This window comes from Balaenoptera borealis (assembly GCF_965194805.1).
Source record: "Balaenoptera borealis genome assembly, chromosome: 3".
Taxonomy (NCBI): domain Eukaryota; kingdom Metazoa; phylum Chordata; class Mammalia; order Artiodactyla; family Balaenopteridae; genus Balaenoptera; species Balaenoptera borealis.
Window position 1 is genome coordinate 59,074,217 of NC_138866.1, and position 21,905 is coordinate 59,096,121.

Consider the following 21,905-nt stretch of genomic DNA (forward strand, 5'->3'; position numbering starts at 1 on the left):
TTTCGGCCATGCTGCACAGCTTGTGGAATTTAGTTCCCAGACCAGGGATCAAACCCAGGCCCCCTGCAATGCAAGCAGGGGAATCCTAACCACTGGACCACCAGGGAATTCCCTAAAGCCTCATCTTTAATGGCAGGTCATCAATGGTATTGCCTTAGATGATAAATCAAGAAATAGTGGTATATTATTTTAAATTATACAGGCATCTATTAGAAGACAAAAAGAAATAAATTAAAATTAAAATTGGCTTGCAGTATTTCAGACAGGCTAGTATAGTACAGCAGTTAAAAATAAAAGCTCTGGATCAAAACTTTCTGGGATCAAACCCCATTCCTCCACTTAGTGTCAATAGTGCTATTAAAGAAAGTTACTTGGTCTTCTTTTCCTCAAGTTCCTTATCTAAAAATGGCTATATGCTGAAAATAGCTAATTCACATGATGTTATGAAGATCAAGAGAGTTAATACATGTAGAGCATTAGAACTAACTGGCCCATAGTAGGTAAACTCTAAATAAATGTTAGCTATCAGCTATGAATTAGAGGGAACACACACACACACACACACACACACACACACACAATCTTATATTTAGTTCCTGACTTACTCAGCCAAGGATCCAAATCTTATCAGCAGTCATTGCCACTAAGAGCAGGGACAGATGTAGTATATCTCAGCATAGCTTCCACTGGCCTCTAAAGTCATGCACTACCAGTGAAAGGACAAGATAGGGTCTTGCAATATTTGGCAAGATCAATTATTATGGTTCCACTTCTCTTTTATGCTTAGGGCTTACATTACCATTTTGGTAAAAACAAGCTCTAAGAATTTATGCCCTTTAATGGGAAAAAATTATAAACATCTGGGCTCCTGCTGGTTCTTGACCCAAACTCAGTGCTAATAAGGCCACAACTTTTTATCTAATGGGAGAAAGCAGAATCAATGTCCAGATGTTCCTGAACAGCCTTGCTTCCTCCAGGTTTCTAGTGTTTGTAAAGACTGTTTCTCCACAAATATACCCTGAGGAGTAGAACTGGGGTTCCGATCACTGCAGAAGACATTAAAAATCATGGTCCCTGCCACAGATTTCGTTACGTCATTAGGGAAAAAAAGGACACATATAAAAATATGTTGAACTTCACAATACAGACAAGATAAGGGGGGGGAGTGGAATAAAGACACAGACTTTCACAAAATGAAATAAGTGGTGTTTGAAAAAGAAATAGATCATTTGGTGGTGATAAGATAAACATGCTTGGAAAAAACTAGATTTAAGTTGGGTAGAAAGAAGAAAGCATTCTAAGGAAAAGGAAAAGGATGAGCAAAAATAGGAAGGCAGCAATGCAAAAGGAGATCTTAGGCAACATAAGTATCCAATGTGACTGACATAAGAGATTTGTACAAGACTACACTGTGAAAGGCCATGGAGAACCTGGAGCCTTTCAAGGTATGTACTAAGCAGAGATATGGGGTAAGGTGTTTCAGAAAGTTTAATCTTTTCTTTCTACATTCATTCTCCCGATGACTCAGTCTCATAGTTTTAGACACTATCTCAATACCGACGACTCCCAGATCTCCTTCCTGAACTTCAGTCTAATATACCCACATGAACCTAGACAATCTTGCTCTGCTTGGATGTCAAGCAGGGATCACAAACTTAGCATGTCCAAAGCTTAACTCCTAACAAACCCACTACCAAACCTGCTCCTCTCAGAGGCACCTCTATCTCAGTCGGCAACCCCATTCTTCAGCTGTTCAGGCCAAAGACCTTCAGATAATCCATGACTCTTCATTTCCCCTCATGCTTCACATCCAACCCATCAGAAAATTCTGTTGGCTCTACTTCAACTACATCCCAAACAAGAATACCTCTCACTACTCCCACTGCTATCACTGAGGTCTGAGCCACTATTATCTCTGACCAAGATTTGTGTCAAAGCTCGTAACTGATCTTCCTGCTTCCTCTCCCTTCTCAATTATAGTTACCAGAATGATTCCATTAACAAGAAGGACCATGTCACTTGTAAGTTCAAAATCCTCCCAAGGCTAAACATTTCATTCAGAGAAAAAAACCACACTCCTAATTGTGTCCTACAAGGCCCTACTCAATATGTATTTTCCCACTCTATACCTATCCTCCTAATACACACCCTTGCTTCCTACTACCCATCTTTCAGCTCACTCTATTGCTCTCCAATATTCAAACACGCCAGGCACGCTTGCACTCGAGGTCCTTTGCACTTGCTGCTCCCTTTGCCTGGAACCTTATTTCCCCAGATATTTGCTGCCTTCCCCACTCACTTCCTTTAGTCCTTACTCAAGTGCCACCTTTGCAAAAGGGCCTTCCTGGCCACCTTATCCAAAATATCAATCTTTCACCCTTGATACTCCCTATCTCCCCCCTTCATTTATTTTTTTCTCCTTTTCAGTTATCACCATCTAAGACATTATGTATTTTGCTACTTTGTCACTGTTCTACCTCACTAGAATATAAGCTACCAGAGTCATAAGTTTTTGTTTGATTGTTGATTACTATACCCTTAGCAGCTAAAAGTCCTTGGCACAAAATAATCACTCAATAAATATTTGTTAAATGAATGAAAGAACATGGCAATGCTGTACAAAATACATTAGAAGAAGAAATTATAATTAGAATACCATATTCTCAAAAACATTTATTGAGTACCCACTATGATGTAAGGCTTCTGGGCAGTACAAAGATGAAAAAGACAATGGTGAGACATAATTAACTACAATCCAAAATAGATATTCACAACTTTCACATGAGAGTTACAAAAAAAAAAGTGGTATAAGGGACTCAAGAGAAAAACTCTATTGGCAGGGGACTACTGCAGTAACCTAGGCATCAGCTGATCAGGCCCCATATTGGATAGAGTGCAATAAGAATGCAAAGGGTCATATGTGACAATGATCATAATAACAGACAGAAATAGTTGGTAGGATCTAGTGACTAGCTGAATTGGGAGAGAAAGAGCAAACCACTGCTAAACGTCAAGCTTAGGTAATGACAAAAATAGTAGTGCTATTAAAAAAAAAGAGAGAAAAGAGGAGGAGGTTTAAAGTGGATGAAAAAATGTTAAGTCCAACCTTAGACATGTTTGTTTGAGGTAACACCAGATCACGTAAGAGAAAATTTCAGGACAGTTCTAGATTCAGAACTATGACTCAAGGTTAAGAATATAGTTGACCCTTGGACAACACGGGGTTAGAGGTGCCAATCCTCCACCCAGTCAAAAACTCATGTATAACTTTATAGTCAGCCCTCTGTATCCACGGTTTTGCACCTGCAGATTCAACCAGCCACAAACTGTGTAGTACTATTTAAAAATCCACATATAAGTGGACCCACGCAGTTTGAACACATACTGTTCAAGTGTCAACTGTATAGACTTAGGAGTTATTTTCTCACAGAGAGATAACTGAACTGACAAAGGTGATATTTCTAAGCAAAAAACTAAAGGCAAAAACCATGAGAAAGATAACCTACAGGGCAGGGGAAGGAAGAGGTGCAACTGAACATAACAAAGAAAAAGAAGTTAGAGAGGAAGAAATAAAACAATGACACCTCAAAAGGTATATATATATAGCTATTAAAAATTTCTCCAGGCTTTAAAAAAATAACCAAGCTACCATCCACTTTTATATTTAGTAATTTTGCAAATATGTTAATTTAGGTACTCAAAATATCAGATGAAATCAAAGCAATAATTCAGCTCAATCTGGACTTAGAATTGTCAGACTGGTGAAATTAGGCATTTTCCTGGTAATCTCTGAAACAAAAAAACAGCTTGTGTACTTTTGCACATTTAATGGATTGGAGTGTGGATGTAAGATAAAGAAAATGATACAACAAGACTCTGTCACCCAGGAAACCACCTAATGGCAAAATGCTCAGCCTTTTTTTTTTTTTTTTTAACATCTTTATTGGAGTATAATTGCTTTACAATGGTGTGTTAGTTTCTGCTTTATAACAAAATGCATCAGTTATACATATACATATGTTCCCATATCTCTTCCCTCTTGCATCTCCCTCCCTCCCACCCTCCCTATCCCACCCCTCTAGGTGGTCACAAAGCACAGAGCTGATCTCCCTGTGCTATGCAGTTTCAGCCTTCTTTTTAAATGTAACTCAACCCTGGTCAGCATCTGGCCCAGTTCCACATATATAAGGGGTATTCAATATGTATTCATTTATAATGATAGCAAACAGAACAAGTAAGAAGACACAAAAATAGGTAAATTTAAAATGATTAGTTCAGGGCAGAGATGGGAAATGAGGAGCTATTTTTTAATGGGTATGGAGTTTTAGTTTGAAAAAATGAAAAAGTTCTGGAGATGGATGGTGGTTAACAGTCGCACAATAATGTGGATATATTTAACGCCACTGAACTGTATGCTTAAAATGGTAAATTTTATGTTATGTATATTTTACTATAATAAAAAAAACTAGTTCAGCTCATATTTTGTGCTATAAGCTAAATGTTAATTCTTCAGGAGCAATGTTTATATCAATATTCTTTTTAATCCCAGATCTCTAAATTAATGACTGTAATTCAGAAACAAGGAAGAAAAGCTTTAATCTAAGACAAAACCAACAAAGGAAAATAGAGAACAAGATAAAAGCAAGTTTTTTTAATTTAAAATAATTTTTATCAGATTGGATCTAGATCAAGACGGCAGACAGAATAGGAAGATCCCGAGCTCACCTCCTCCCATGGACACACATACAGAACTACACATAGAACAACTATCTCTGAAAATATCTAAAGACTAGCAGAACAGATTTTCTACAACTAAGGATATAAAGAAAAGGCCACATCAAGATGGGTAGCAGAGGCAGAGAACCCACACCCCAGTGCAGCGACCCACAACTAGGAGGGATATCACAACCGCAGACATTCTCCCTGAGGAGTAAGGGGTCTGAGCCCCATGCCAGGCTCCCCAGCCTGGGGGACCAGAACTGGGAAGACAAGCCCCCATAACATGGATGGACCTAGAGAGTATTATGCTAAGTGAAACAAGCCAGAGAAACACAAATACCACATGATTTCACTTATATATGGAATCTAAAAACAAACCAAATGAACAAAACAAAACAGAAACAGAGTCATAGATACAGAAAACAAACTGGAGGACACCAGAGGGGAAGTGTAGGTGGGGGTTAGGTAAAATAGGTGAAGGGGATTAAGAGGTTCAGACCTCCAGTTATAAAATAAATGAGTAATCAAGACGTAATGTTCAGCACAGCAAATACAGTCAATAATATTGTAATACATTTGTATGGTGACATGTGGTTAATAAACTTATAGTGGTGATCAATTCATAATGTATATAAATGTCAAATCACTATGTTTACACTAAAAACTAAGATGATATTGTATTCAACAAAAAAATAATAAGTAAATAAAGATTTTATAAGAACCAACCCAGGGGGCTTCCCTGGTGGCACAGTGGTTGAGAATCTGCCTGCTAATGCAGGGGACACGGGTTCGAGCCCTGGTCTGGGAGGATCCCACATGCCGTGGAGCAACTGGGCCCGTGAACCACAACTGCTGAGCCTGCGCGTCTGGAGCCTGTGCTCCGCAACAAGAGAAGCCGCGATAGTGAGAGGCCCGCGCACCGCGATGAAGAGTGGCCCCCACTTGCCGCAGCTAGAGAAAGCCCTAGCACAGAAACAAAGACCCAACATAGCAATCAATCAACCAATCAATCAATCAATCTTTAAAAAAAAAAAAAAAAAAGAACCAACCCAAATTACAAAAGTAGGAAAATATAAAATGAAAAACAGTCAGTGTTAAAATTAGGGAATAAAGTCAAACACATAACTGCAAACTTGGAGGAAATCATGAAATTCCTGACAAAGGAATTGTGTGGTAAAAGACAGAAGTATCCTTTCATATCTCAATCTTGAGGAGCAAGAGCTGAAGGCAAAGTCAAAGGAGAACAGTAGAAAAAATACATGATTTTAATAGTTTGGCAAAACCGAAACTACAGACAACTATGTGTTGGTAGCTACGAGCGAGTTCAGAACACACAGGGAAACAGACATACATAGTAATGGAGAGTAGGTTTTTTTAATTGATATTTTCACCATTGTGTTTACTGTGTTCATTCAAAATTAGAGCTGGCAAGCAACTTCCATGACAGGAAAATCACCAACTGAATGGGATACTTCACTCCTCCAGTGTAGCAGAATTTTCAATGCATCTTCATGGTAGTCCTGAAATATAATCAGACCAGAGTCAAGTAAGATGCTAAAGCTTCTCTTCAGATGCAGCAATTTCTACCAAAAGAATAAGTACAAATTCCCCTACTGAAGCTGTGAGTTCCAAACCCACCACCTTTGGATTCTGAGTGATTAAAACTATAAGAAAAACTAGCCTCATATACCCCCTTTTCATGGGCAGAACTGTTTCCCCGAAATTTCATATACTGAAATTCTAACCCCCAGTACCTCAGAATGTGACTATATATATTTGAAGACAGGAGACATTATATAGGTGATTATGGTTAAATGAGGTCATTAAGGTGGCCCCAATCCAGTATGACTGAGGCCCCTATAAGAAGAGGCGATCAGGACACAGACACAGAGAGGAAAGACCATGTGAAGAAGGAGTGAGAAGAAGGACATCTACAATCCAAGGAGAGATGCTTCAGAAGGAATCAAGTCTGCAGAAACCTTTATCTCAGACTTCTAGCTTCCAGAACTGTGAGAAAATAAATTTATATTGTTTAGGCTTAAAAAATAATTTAAAATTTAAATAATTTTTATCAATTATCAATTATTCTTCTTTAGTTTGTATTTTACTTATTTACTTATTCATATTAAATCTACAATAAACTCAGCAACAACTAAAGTATCAATAAGCCAACCATAAAGGCTAAATTAAAAAGAAATGTTTCAAACAGGCAAAATGTAAAATGTACTCACTACTACTAGTCCCATGGAAAATCAGCAACAGACATATGGGAATGAAAGGTCTTCATCCTGCAGTAGCTCAAGCAGTAACTAAATAAATGCTCCGGTAACTGGTCAGCTCTCTGTGGACTTAATTTTTAACTCTGCTAGGATTCTTTTCTCTCCAGATCATATTAGCACAACTCTCCTCCATTTGTAATCCAAAACCCCATTATCCCTACTGGAAATGCCACAGTGCTTTCCAACCATCCAAATCCTACGCACCCTTCAAGAAGAGCTCTCATCTCCTTTGTGAAATCCTCTTCTACTGGTCCAAAATATACTGATCTCTTTACTGCTAAATACTCATATGCTTTGTAGTCTAAATTAGTGCTTCTTGGAAATTCCCTGGTTGTCCAGTGGTTAGGACTCAGCACTCTCACTGCTGTGGCCTGGGTTCAATCCCTGGTTGGGGAACTAAGATCCCGCAAGCCACGAGGTACGGCCTAAATAAATAAATAAATAAATAAAGAAACAAATAAGTGCTTCTTGAACTGTGGTGAGATGTCTTTTTTTTTTAATTTTCTAATCCTTTGTGGACAGAGCCTTTTATAAAATGAAATTTAAATGAATTACCAGAATTTTTTTAAACGTGTAAAATAGAAACCAAATTTTATTATAAATTTGACAGACATAATTTCTCTGTCAAATTTCTATAAAAGTTTCTAAAGCTTATTCTCAATTTCCGTACTTATATTTCAGCATAGTGGTAACAGTTCATGCTCCAGTATCAGTCTGCATACTGCACTTTGGTTTTTTTGTTTGTTTTTAAATTTTTATTTTATATTGGAGCATAGTTGATTAACAGTGTTGTGTTAGTTTCAGGTGTATGGCAAAGTGATTCCATGATTCTGCTCAATATTCTGCTCAATTCAGGTAATAACCTAAATGGGAAAAGAACAGACTGCACTTTGAATAGCACTGGTCTAAATGACTTAAAGCTTCAATCAATGAATATTTATTTAGAAAAAAAAGTGAAATTTGAATTCAGCATTTGTATCTAAGCAGGACTCAGATATGAAAGGGACAGTTACTCCAGAAAGTAGAGACTACATGTACAAAGGCACAGAGGTGAGAAATGACGTGGCATGCTGATGACACAAGGAACTGAATAGTTCTCACTTGAGGGGCATGTACTGTTAGAGAGGGAACTGAAAACCAGGGAGGGTTTACAGAGGGAAAGATGAGCAAGGAAAAAGCACCAAACATTTCTAAAGAAGTACCATGATAGAATCAGTTGTCTGAAAAAGTAAGCCGGTAGTAGAATCAAAGTTGGGACAGAGTGAGTGTGGACTCTACACTTACAGGTTGTATATTATACCTTTTTACATGTCCCCCAGAGCCTGGAGAAGTGCTCGGCACATGGTAGACAGTAAAGCATCTTCATTAAGCAGCAGGTATTAAAAAATAATTGAAATTCTGTTAGAGGTACTAATTGAAGATATTCTATATTTATTTCAACTGACTCCTAAAACTTAAATAAAAAACAATGTACAGATACTTAGGCCTGTATAACAGTGAAGAAAACTCAGCTTGGAAAGAGCTGATCATTGGCCAGCAAGAGATTTCAACAAATTTCTGAAAGACAAAAATAGAAGTGTATTGACAACTTAAACAGAACAGACTACACCAGGAGGAAGCTGCAACTGAGAATGAAAGCTGATCTGCCCACTGGAACCCTAGAGGGATTCTTGGCTCAGGGATACCTGAGGAACTGTCTTAAAGAGGCATTAAGAAAGGGAGTAGCTAAGGACAGAGATGAACTGAAGATCTGAATATAGAAAAACTGTACGAGGTCAAACATTCCATGTCTACCTTCCTCTTCCACCTCTGCTCACAAAGCACACAAGGAGCCTAATATTTACCCCCAGCCAAAAACAACAAGAGGGTAACTCTCCTTTGTGGCAAAAATGGCCAAATGTTGACCAAAATTCATACACTTCCTCCTATAACATAGAGTTGCCCCTAAGAAATAACTACTTAGCCAAAAACATCATTTCTCAGACCCCTCTTGTATCTAGGCACGACCATATGACTAGTTTTAGCCAATGGAATGTAAATAAAAGTAATGTGTCATTTCCCTGCCAAGGCAATTAAGAAGTGCCTTCTCTGTTCTCTCTTCCCCTTCCGCTAGGAGGAGACAGAGAATCACAAGGAATTTTAAGGATGGCAGAATCACAAGACAAGAAATTCAGTGCACTAAATCACATGAAGGAAAGTTGCCTGCTGAGAGGAAGACCTTCACTGGACTATTAAAGAAGTAAAAAAATAAATGCTATTTTGTTTAGCCATTGAAATTTTCAGGTTTACTGGTTTCAGCAAATAGCATCCTTATTAATTATAGCCCCTTTTTAAAAAGGAAATAAGAAAGGGAGGGAGGGGAAAACATCACCAGAAAAATTAACTTTAAGCTATGGTTTTAGTGACCCAGAGCCAGGCCTTCCTCTTTGCAGCATTTGGAAGACCAGCAGCCTGATAGTCGGCTATCCACCCACGCTAAAGGAAAGCCTGACAGCTGGCATGTTCCATCACACATACATATGAAGATGAAGAACTACGTCATTGGAACAAAAGGGACATGAATGATTATCACCAAGAGATCAGATGTGGTAGATTGAATTATGCTTGTAGTACCTTATCCTATGCAGCTAACAGCAACTAGCTCATGCTTTCAACATCTTTAAAGTTCCTTGCCCAATACCGCAACTTCATTAAACTGTCTTCCATGTTACCACAGACAAGTTTTATCAAACATTTTGCTACTACATAACACAGCCATTTTTCCAGCCTCCTATAATAGTTTCCTTGCTAACCACCACCCAGTTCCAAAGCCAATGGGCATGCATTTTAAGTTTTCATTATAGCAGCACCCCACTCCTAGGTACACATTTTTAAATTGATCAACCTTTTCCTGCAAAACAAGCAAACACAAAAATCTCAGTAACATACAAAAAATAAGCATATATTTCTCACTTAGAAATAAATTCTTTAGGTCAATTGGGGCATCTCTGTTTCAGGCTGTAGGTCAAGTTGACATCTTTTCCATGTTTCTCCATCTGGGGCTCTACAGTGGCCAGCAGATGCCTGGGACCTGTTTTATTATGCAAAGATTGGGAACTCCCAGAGTGGCAAGTAGAAACATTTAATACCTCTTAAGGCCTAGGCTCAGAACTGGTATACTGTCACTTCTGCCCAAGTTTTTCTGGCCAAAGCAAGTCGCAAGACCAAGAAGTAAATATCTGCTGAAAGTTACCTAATCTGTCATAATCCACTCTCTTGTACACAGAAGATTGTGACTGCTATGCAGTAAAAGCTGATTAATATAAGAACCAAGACATAAAAAAAGATTAAATTTTGCCATCTGGTACAACATGGATGGAACCTGAGGGTATTGTGCCAGGTGAACAGGTCAGTCAGAGAAAGACAAATACTGTATGATTCCACTCACATGTGGAATATTTTAAAAATAACAAACAAAACAAAAAGCACACACACATAGATACAGAGAACAGACTGGTGGTTACCAGAGGTAAGGGGGGGGTGGGGTGGGGAGACAAAATGGATAAAGAGAATCAAGTGTATGGTGATGGATGGAAACTAGACTTTCGGTGGTAAGCACTTTGTTGTGAATAAGGTCGACAAATTGCACACATGAGATTTATGTAATGTTATAAACCAATGTTACCTCAATAAATACACACACACACACACCAAGAGAAAAACGTAAAATTACAATTAACTATCAAATATTGGTAGGAATTTGGGGGAGGGAAGGGGAAGTAACTGAATTAAATCTTCATCTTTTATAAAAGGAAGGAAATAGTGTTTAATCAATCAAGGAGTGTAGGTAAAAGCATATAATTTAAAGTTACCTAAAGAACAAACAGCAAAATAGTTCAAATGTTTGTTTCTGGGGGTAGGCCTAACAATGGGAGGCAAGGAATGAAAAACTGTTGCTTTTCATCAAAAGTACTTTTGTACTACATTTTTTTGTTGCCATGTTCATATAATACTCTAAGAAAAAAAAGTAATGAATTTCTACTAGATGCTTCTTGCTTAAAGACTAGATTTTAGAGAGAATGTTCCTGTATATAAACTGAATACCATGGGGGAAAAAACCCTGTATCCTTCAAGTGAAGGGAAATTTTGTTATATTTTCCTTGTGGGGCAAAAGCATGAGTTCCCCCTTAATATTCAATATAAGTGAAGAAGTAGTTCACATTCTTAGAGAATGCAGTCAGGAGCTGATAAATTTTAATATTTAGAAATTTACTTAACATCACTTTGGCTTTAAAAAATTCTTAATATGGAAAAACTTACTTATAAAACTTGAGTGATCTGCTGTTACTCACAATATAAGGAATTGATATGAATACTACCCATTGAAAAGTATACAGGTACAACAAAATGAAGGTAGAAAGCAAACACTAATATATTATTTAAACAATAATTACAGACTACAGATAGAAAATACAGGTCATTCAGGTCAACAATTCTTTCCAACCACAGCAGACATCACAAATCAAACATGGCACTCTTCCCAGCAGAACAAGGGAACAATCTCAAATTCCAAAATCCTTCTCAACACAGTACTACTCAACCTCCAAAACTGTTTAGAGTTGGCATATCAAGTGAAACTTTCTTGCCCTAGAGCAAAGCAACACTCCAATTAATGTTTGCTGTATGAAAATATTCACTTCATTTCACCTTTTCGGCACTTAAAAGGCTTAAGAGATTTTTCCAAAGGATTAAATATTAAATTCTGCAATGAGAACATTGTGGTAATTGACCATGAGGAATATATCTCTTCATGACAGAGTCTCATGGCTATTCAACTAGGATAACCTGGAAGTCTGATGAGTACTCCAGGAGTAAGGGAAGCCAAATAGACTGAACACTATTCAACAACTATTTAAAAGATCAGTTGACAGCTTAGGCCATTTTTATTCTATACAGAGTTCTACGCATCTCTGGATAAAAACTTACTGAGCCATGGTATCTACTAGATAGATTTCAGAGTGGTTGTTGGCTCACACCCTGTTCGGAACAAAGCTCCTTCCTCTCTTCATCCAAATCCCTACATCCATCTGTCCAAAGCATTCAGCACATTACTCCATCCTCCTAAATTCAGCTAATTGGACTAGGGCAGGACTCTTTACCTTAAAGTAGCCAATCAACAGGAATACCATCAACTTTTTTTGTTGCCTATCTCCCAAAAATAACCCAGTCAGATCCTCACAAGAATTTCAACAGGAGACAAAGAACAAATTTGCAAATGATACTGGATACTTGAACTAGAAGACCATGTAGACTAGTAAGGGCCAGCAGTTGGGCCCTATGCAAAATGAAAAAGCAAAGGAAGCCTACTGAAAAGGAGAGACAGACTATGGAACAATTAGTTCCTGTTTTTAGTTCCCCATGTAGTCCCTGTGAGGATCAGGTGTGCTCTAATGCATGTGTATGGATGTCCTCAAAACTCCCTAAAGTAACCAGGAAAAAAGAAAAAGAAAAAAAAATCCCCTCATTACTTAAGCTAGTTAAGAAACTAAAGGAACCCAGTTAAAGTGACTGCTTAGAGACAGTACCCTTGGAGTAACAGTCCTATGAGCCCCACTGTGGGATACTGCCTATATGTAATATAAGCTGTACAACTCAAACCAAGATCATTAAAATCAGCCAATTACTGATTTTGACCAGAAGTCAAGGAACCCTATTGGCTGTATCAGCTGCATTAAAGATAGTGATATTCAGTTTTTAATAACAAAAGGTACCCCTAAAAATACCCATCCTCTTGAATAAAAGGCAAGAAAACAGTAATGCTATAAAATAGACATTAAAGTTAAACCTCTTTTTCTTTCTTTTTCTTTAAACTCTGAAAGGAATGAATGAAAAAAATAGCTCTGGGAGTGGACTTAAAACACAGGAATTAGCTAGCAGGCCTAGCTCTTGGAACACAAAGTGGCCCCAGCCCACATGTATGAGAGCTCTTTGGTTAAAAAGTTGTAACCAGGCATCCTGCAGACTAATCTGGTTTTGTTTGAATCTGGTTTTGTTTGCCCACGGAATATTTTTAATGTGAAAGCTAGCAATCAGGACATTTCATCTTTTAAAAATTTAGTATTTTAGTTTCTCTTGAAAAACTAGGAAATCTGGAAACACAGAGCCCAGTTTCCCACTGGGAAAAGCATCCTCTGGTAAGCCGCAGTCCTCCCCACTACCTATCATATTGCTTAGGACCCAATTCTTCTCTTATTGCTCCTGTCTCCTTTAGGATATGAGCTATCAATCCCTGCTTTATTGATATAGATCCTCCAGTTCACAAATTTGCACAACCAACTTGTGAGTGGCTTGGTTAAGATCAGTTCTGACATCAACAGTACGGTGCAACTAGGAAAAAAAAAAACAGACTTGGTCCTTTGTCCTGCATCCAGCTCACCAGTGCAGACTTTCCCTACCCTAAAGACAAATGCCTTTCAATCCTTCATTTCTTTTTCCTGTAATATGACCTCACTAGGAACCATTCCAATCTGTCAGACAAGGGTGGAAAGAAAGAATCAAGTTCCCAGTTCTATTCTCCCAGGAGGCTCCTGTGCCTCTAAGTAACTTTATGGGTGCAGATAATAGATAATTGGAAGGAAGTTACATCATCTCTACCTGCCAAAAGTGTCTGAAACCCACACCCTGCTCAGAAAAAAAATAAACATTCTTTCAAAAAATGTTTGAATTTAGGCAGTTTGCATGTCTATTGGTAGCCCTGAACATCTTTTCATGATGTAGCTAAAATAAAATCTGTATCACAGATTTTTTTCTGTTATGAAATGTCAAGTGATTCAGCATAATAAAAGTTATATTTTTATAACTATTGTTTGGCAATGGAGAGGAAGCTAGAGTAAAACTATATTTAATATCCTAATAACCAAACTGGAGAAAGCATTAAGCTTAGTATATTAGAAAAGGAAGAACATAAGAAAATTGAATGTTTAATTTCTCTCCAGAAAAATACATTAACAGGAATTAAGGTATCTCTATAAAAGAATCAATCATAATAAACATAACAAGAAAAACGGAACGAACACTTGACCATCAACAGTCACGCATATCAACCCACCAGGGTACATATCCGTCTTGATGTTTTACTCTTATCCACCATTCGTTGCCTGGGTTTCAAATCCAAATAAGCATGGGTAGTTGCTATAGTGACAATATGCCACTTTTGGAACCAGAAGCTTAGTACTACTGAGTACTTATGGGCTTCATAACGTCAGTACTTCCTCCCACGCTTTGAATCATAGCTCAGACATTATAATTTCACAAAATGTGATTTCATTCTGTCCTTTAAAGAAGTCAATTTTGTTACTTTATCAAAAAGTTTAGCAAAAATAATTTATAATTTACATAGTATAATAAATGTCAAGAGAAATAACCTAACTCACTTAACATGCTAAGAATATACATACTCAATAAGTACTTAATGGAATAATATTAAAGATGTTGGCTTAATAAAATAAACAAATTGTATGCCATCATTGAAATGTACTGTGTTTTAACTGTAACTGAGCAAGATCATAACTTATTAATTCATGTCTTAGCTCATTGTTGTTAATAGCAGTATTCCTACCATCCTTCATTTAATATGAAAATTAAATGAAGTTTTAAAAATTCAAAAACAACACTAAGAAGCTTAATTTTATTTTATAGCAGATTGATATAGAGGTCCTTCCTGACTTATAATGAGATTATGTTCCAGTAAATCCATCATAAATTGAAAATGTCAAAAATGCATTTAATATACCTAACCTACCAAACATCATAGCTTAGCCTAGCCTACCTTAAACATGCTCAGAACACATTAGCCTACAGTTGGCTAGTCATCTAACACAAAGCCTATTTTATAATAAAGTGTTGAATAGCTCATTTAATTTATTGTATACTGTTCTGAAAGTGAAAAACAGAATGGTTTTTTAGTCTATTGGTTGTTTACCCTCAATATCATGGGGCCAACTGGGAGCTGTGGCTCACTGCCACTCCCCAGCATCATGAGAGAGTATCTTACCACGTATCACTAGCCCGGGAAAAGAGCAAAATTCTAAGTATGGTTTCTACTGAATGCATATTGCTTTTGCACTACTGTAAAGTTGAAAAATCATAAGTAGAACCATCTACTTTGGAGACTATCTGTATTTTTATTTCCTTTAGGAACTACTCCTAATAATAAAGATTAATTATTAATGGTATCCAAGGAGAAGGTAGTTTGTTGTTAGTAAAACACTAATAATAAGGAAAAATATCGGTCTCAAATCAATCAGAGAATATCTCCAAATCATCAAAGAGTCAGAGACTAGGAACCCTCATACATTGCTGTTAGGACTGGAAAATGATACAATCACCTTAGAAAACAGTTTGGAAGTTTCTCCAAAAGCTACACATAGAACTATCAAACAACCTATCATTTTCACTTCTAGGTATCTACCCAAGAGAAATGAAAACATATGTTCACAAAAGACTTGGACATGAATATTTACAGAAATGGTATTCATAATAGCCAAAAACTAGAAACCTAAATGTTAATCAGGGAATTCCCTGGCGGTCCAGTGGTTAGGACTTGCGCTTTCATTGCCAGGGCCTTGGTTCAATCCCTGATCAGGGAACTAAGCAGGGCCAAAAAAAAATAAAAAATAAATGTTAATCAACTGGTAAATAGGTAGACCAAAAATAAATAAATAAATAAAATGAAATTCTATTCAGCAATAAAAAGGAATGAATTAATGACACATGCTACATCATGGATGAACCTCAAAAATATTATGTTGGGCTTCCCTGGTGGCGCAGTGGTTGAGAATCTGCCTGCCAATGCAGGGGACATGGGTTCGAGCCCTGGTCTGGGAAGATCCCACATGCCGTGGAGCAACTGGGCCCGTGAACCACAACTACTGAGCCTGCGCGTCTGGAGCCTGTGCTCCGCAACAAGAGAGGCCGCGACAGTGAGAGGCCCCGCGCACCGCGATGAAGAGGGGCCCCCGCTTGCCGCGACTAGAGAAAGTCCTCGCACATAAACGAAGACCCAACACACCCAAAAATAAATAAATAAATAGATAATAAATTTATTTAAAAAAAATATATTATGCTAAGTGAAAGAAGCCAGACACAAGAGATCATATATTGTATGATTCCATTTATATCAAATGTTCAGAAAAGGCAAATTTATAGAGATGGAAAGTGCATTAGTGGCTTCCTGAAGGAAGAAGTGAGGATTAGCTGTAAATGGGTATGTGGAATCTTATTAAAGGGATGAAAATGTTCTAAAACCGATTTACAGTGTTGGTTGTACTATTTGATAAAATTACTAAATTGTTAAGGTGTATACTTGAATGAATTATATATGAAAAATATATCTCAGTAAAATAGGGTTTTTTTTAAAAAGTCAGAACATCAGAGCTGCAGGGAACCTTGCCAAAACTCTCTACTTATACAGCTGAAGAAAGTGAGGCCCCAAAGGGTTAAGCAACTTGTTTAAATGTCACCCAGCTAGATCACGACAAAAGTAAAAAAGAAAAAAGACCAAAATCCAGCCTCACGTTCCCACCCAGTCCAGTGTTACCTCTACTAAAAATGCTCAAGGAATTTTTAAAAATTATAATAATAATTACATAGAGTTCTTTGTGAAGAGTTCTAGAAGTATCAAAATCTGAGAACTGAAAAGAATGATTGATTAAAACATAACAAAAATGTAATGAGAATGGGACGTTCAGAAAAAATAAAAGCTAGAAAAACTCGTTTGTCACTCTTTGAAGCCATATAACTTACTTTCAAAACTGGTAATAAAAGAAAAAGAACTAAGCATTTTTTCTGCGTTTTCAATAGGAGTTGTATTTCAGGGTAACTAAATGTTGTCAGTTTGTGAAAGAAAGCTTCTCCTATACAGAAGAATGCAAATTAATAAATGTAGATGGAATGAAAGAATTAGAAATTATCATTTTGGAACCCACAATACAATTAAGATTCAGGCAAGAATTATCAATTATTAAGGCCATTAAGTGAGTGGTTGATGGAGAAGTTGGACATTTGTAAAAAATAACATCTCACAGATTTTGTTTTAAGGTTTAACAAAACACAGAACTTTATATGGAGGAAGATCAAAATTAACCTAATCAAGCCTTTAGCATTAATGTCTCGGTTTATTAGAAATTCAGGTACTAGAATAGTAAGCTAAACACCAAGAGAAAGTAGTCAAACAATTACAGAAAGGGAGATATTCTACAGGACAATAAGCCTCCTCTCTTTAGCTAATCAGAGAGACAAAAAAAGAAAAAAGTGTGTGTTGGGCGGTGACTATTCTAGATTAAAAGAGACTTGAAATACAAACAAAAACAAGTGTGGTCCTTAATCGGATCCTGGTTTGGACAAAACAGCTATAAAGAACATTTGGGAGATAACTAGATAAATTTGAAGATGGGTTATTAGATAACAGAAGTTATTTAAGTGTGATAATATTATTTTTGTTATATAGTAATATGCTTTTAGAGATGCATACTAAAGTACTTATAAGTGGGAGATCCAGACGTCCATGGTTCACTTAAAAATATTTCAATGAGTTTAAAATATAAAAAAGTTAAATCCAAGTCTCAACTTCCTAATTCACTGCTGTTTCTATTAGTGCTCATTCATAAAAATATAATAATAATTACATAGAAAAATCTCTTGCAGACAAGAGGTTCAGAGAAGTGAGCTACCATGAAGGCTAGCTTTTTTCTTTTTTTTCTACAGGTACCAAAATGAAGATAACACATCACTGGCAACGTAGTATGTGCAAGACACCAAAAGTCATCAAAGCACCATGAATGGAGAGTTTTGCCTTCAAAGAGCTAAAAATATCTAGTAGAACAGCTTCTTGGAGTTAATCACTAGAAAACTAGGCTGTTCCAAGATCATAGTTAAGGCTTTGAAGCGGCAGCCTCACTAAAGCAATCCTCAATTATTACATAAAATCACTTACTCCTTTTCTGACTTCACTGCCCCTTACAATCAGTTAACTACTTCCCAAGTTGCGATGAAGTTAAGATACACTCTTTCGAAAATCCCTCTCTCAAATTAGGGGCGCCAAGCTAAAGAAAACCTTTACCATAACAATCAGCTTCTTTACACCTAGGGCCTCAAAACCCGGAACTCGGAGCCTCTCTCAAACCGCGGAGAAGAGGCTGATTATCAACCAACAAACCTAACTCATTTGCCTTTTTTTCTCCTCTCCCTCTAAATCCAAAGGGTGGCGCTGTCCTCACTCCTTCCCCACACACCAGGTGTACGTGCAGGTCCACTCCGAGGTCCGAACAAGGAATGCGGGGAATCCACTCGCGACCTCGGTCCGCCCTCCAGCCGCCCCGCCCCGCGCTTCTCCTCTACGCGACGCAGCCCCTCCGGGGAAGCCCGCGACTGCGCCCGCTCCCCCTCCTTAGCAGCTCTCTCTCAGAAACTCGCAACAATACTCCGGGCAGGTGGGACGGCTGACAAAGACCCAAGCCACCACTCTGGCTCTTGAGTCCTCAGCCCAGCAACAGAGAAACGTATAATGAGAAGCGTCACGAGCCCTTGCACCAACGCGAGTTCCGCCACTTCCACCGCCTGAGCGCCCAAGTTAACCGACTTACAGACTTGACGGGACTCGACGGCCTCTGTGAGACGGGAGGGGGCGCCCATCGCCGGCACCACCAGCACTTCCCGCCCCGCCCCGCCGGTCGGCCTGCCTGCGTCAGGTATCACGTGCTGCATCTCCCTTCCCTACAGTCAATCTGGCGCTCCCTTCTTCCGGAAGTCGCGCCCAGTCACGCAGGGCTCCTCCCACCATCGGTGACGTCAAACTCAGCTCCTACCACTGCTCTGCCTCCGCCTCCAGGCGCGGGGAGGGCTGCCGTTTCCTTACAATAAATCCTGCCGCTTCCGGACCCCTAACCAGTCCAAGCGAGGGTTTTGAAGTTCCTGAGTGTGCAGGCCTCGGATGCGCATGAGTAGAGTTTGAGAGGCCAGAGCCTGGCTATCTGGAGGCCACCCCCGCAGAGGCCATTCCCCCTCTCCGCAACTTGTGCTGCACTTGGTTCCGCCGAGACCCACAACGGTTCCGCCCCCTTCTTCCTTGTCATTGATGTTGTTGTTCTTGTCAGTGCCGCAGCCCCGACCGCCGGGAGCCCGAACCCGAGCCGGGCCCGCCCGGGTGGCGCGGTGGCGGCGGCAGCGGCTGCGGCTGCAGCAGCTGCGACGGCTGCGGGGGCTGCTCCGGGGACTGCGGGGGCGGCCGAGGACCGGCAGCCGGCGGCGGGGCCGAATGGCTCTGTGCGGGCAAGCGGCAGGCGCCGCGTCGCTGCCCAGCGAGCTAATCGTGCACATCTTCTCCTTCCTGTCCGCGTCCGACCGGTTACGGGCCTCGGCCTCCTGTTCGCACTGGCGCGAGTGCCTCTTCTACCCGGCTCTGTGGCCCCAGCTCCGCATCTGCCTCCGCGTCTCGCCCTCGGAGCAGCCACGGCTCGAATTCCTCATGCGCAAGTGCGGCTGGTTCGTGCGAGAGCTGCGCGTTGAATTCGCCGCGGAGAATTACCTGAGCGGCGGAGGCGGCCTGGGCGATGGAGGCCGCGTCGACACCGGGACTGGCGGGGAGGAAGTCGAAGCCCTGCAGCTCTCAACCCGTTGGCTGGAAGTGCTACGCACCTACTTAGAGCTGGTGCTGTGCGTGCTGGTCAGCATCCGGAACAACAGGTAGGCTCTTCGCGGCCCGTGTGTTCAACCTTCTCTCCCCGCTCCTCCTCTCCCGGGGCGCAGGGTCGCCTCCTTCCTCACATCTCGAAACAGAATCAGTGCGGATACGCCCCGCCCGCCTCAGCGTTGCTCTTTTCAGTGACTGGGGGTGTCAGTTCTAATCCGGCGATTCCTTTGAGGTGGGAGGGCGTAACGGGACTCATCATAATACTTTATAAACAGTGAGGGACTTAGTGTTTATCAGACAGCACTCCTGGCGCCTTCCAGGCACTGTCTCATCCATCCTTTCGGTAGCAGTGGTATGGAGTTGACAGGCGCCGTCATTCTTCATTTTTCGGGTGGGAGAGCTGAAGCTTGGAGGGTGAGGCCCAGAGTGAGTCTTGGGAGAAACAAACCATAATCCGGTTTTTTTGTTTCTGAACCTATCCATTCAGAATAGTTCGTGGTGGGGGAAGGAGTAGGTATGCTACTGGTTTCTCATAGTTACAAGACTCTCCTTGCAAAAAAATCTTTGACAGCCATTTTCTTACCGGGAATAGTTTTGATTAACTAGGCCAGGCACAAAGAGTAGGAGGAGTGTTTGTTAAAGGGATTGGGGAACAGCCTGATCATCAGGATTGGAAGTCCCTCCCCTTTGCACCTCCAGACTCAGCTTATCCCCAGTGATTCACCTAAAAGTAGCACAGTACAGCTTGGTGTTTGCGTGTGTTGGGGGAACTGGCCGGTGTCTGCAAAGAGTAAGCCCTAACGGTAGTGGTTTTGCATCAAGACTTTACTGTAATTCTGGGGCTAACTTCCTATGTTCTGGCCCATTGTCCTAATCAGTATTTTCCATTATTTATCTACCGCCCTCTCCAAAATTCCTATTAATGTAGATTTTCTGTACCTGGATATTCTAACTAACTTTGCAATTTAAACTATGAGGTAGAGGAAAGCTCAAAAGTTCAAAAAAGGAACAACTTAGCAATAATAGTTTAGCAGTTTGCAAGTACTTTCACATTCACTATCTTATTTGATCCTTTCAATGACCCTGTGAATTAGTCGGGACAGCTATTATTATCCCTATTTTATAGAAAGGAAACTGAAGCAAGTGATGTGCAGCATTGTTTTTCTCTAAGAGCAGTGTTCTTCCTTTTGCAATAAATACATTATGTTGAACAGGATGGAGTGAAGGTCCTGGTTTAATGCAAGGTAAGATAGATAGATATGTATTCTTAACTCTGTGTTTGAATCACAAGGGTGGGAGATAAGCATATAGCTCCAAGTTGTATCTGGAGCATGGCTTCATCATTCCAGTGGGCTGTGTATTTCCCCAGCTTTTCACACCAAGCCATTTCATTTCGTTACTTTGATTTTATGTGGCAAAAGAGGCTGTTCAAGGCTGTAAGTTGGTCTTGATCAGGTTAGAGACTCTTTGTCAGAGTTGAATGTACGGTTCGAGGCCCAAGTGACCTAGAAGTTAGAAAGATTCAGTCAGTGAGCACTTACTACTGATGAGACCAATGTGGGTGGGGTGGGGTGGTTTGAATTCAGCAAGTATCAATTAGATTTTTCTTGAGATCAGATAGCAGTTCTGAGCAGCCATCTAAAAATGCGTGTCTTTTGTCCAAGTAAGAACAAGTCTTGCAAAGTGCCTGGTTCCTTTTAAGTGTTTTAATAACTGGATGGATAAAGGTTATATAGGCAAAATAGTGGTACATCACACCTTTGCTTTTTCTCTCCCTCCCTTCCTCACCCCTACCACTTTTTTTTTCTGCTGTATTGAGGTACAATTGACAAAGTGTACCTACCCCTTTTATTAGCAGCCCAATCTACTTGTCTCTAAGACTATCCTATAAATAATCTTTATATATTTGGTAAGAAGTTGATCTCAACTTTATTTTTGAAAATATCTTGAGATACTCTAGTAATATTGGAAGTATTAATATAGATGTTAAAAACTTAAAGGAAACTAGTTTTATTTAAACAAATTTGAAAATGTTTTAAACCAAGTTGTTTTTTTGGTAACTCTGATAAAGCCTATTCTTATTTCATTCCATAATCATTTAAACATCAGACTCAGGTTCAATGAAGACTCAAACAACCATTTTGTAGATAGAAAAGGGGGATATGAAACCTACCAAGTCACAAGCTTTATGTTTCCAGGCTTTGTGTTGAATTTCTTTAAATAATTCATACAATTCAGAC

The 21,905-nt window shown here is 39.4% G+C and overlaps 1 protein-coding gene and 2 long non-coding RNA genes across 6 annotated transcripts in view; 2 read left to right on the forward strand and 1 right to left on the reverse strand.

The window, feature by feature from the left end:
• LOC309625123 overlaps nt 1-18,775 on the reverse strand; it is a 90,884-nt gene extending 72,109 nt beyond the window's left edge. Inside the window, exons 1-2 of one of the 3 annotated variants that reach the window (XR_014242326.1) lie at nt 18,620-18,755; nt 6,071-6,239 (exon numbers count right to left, since the gene is read on the reverse strand). This is a non-coding gene — a long non-coding RNA (uncharacterized lncRNA). Of the gene's footprint in view, nt 1-5,961; nt 6,240-18,619 lie in introns of those variants that run through there. The other 2 variants (XR_014242327.1, XR_014242328.1) reach the window with 2 other exon arrangements.
• LOC309625132 overlaps nt 1-21,905 on the forward strand; it is a 359,632-nt gene that overhangs the window by 160,576 nt on the left and 177,151 nt on the right. The gene's annotated exons all lie outside the window — the stretch shown is intronic.
• The window catches only part of FBXO33 (F-box protein 33), a gene marked incomplete at its 5' end in the record, with an annotated part of 31,965 nt that continues 29,170 nt past the window's right edge, over nt 19,111-21,905 (forward strand). For both annotated transcript variants that reach the window (XM_082384131.1, XM_082384132.1), the window contains one exon: nt 19,111-19,718. In XM_082384131.1, the coding sequence (XP_082240257.1) occupies nt 19,111-19,718 (608 nt within the window). The remainder of the gene's footprint in view (nt 19,719-21,905) is intronic.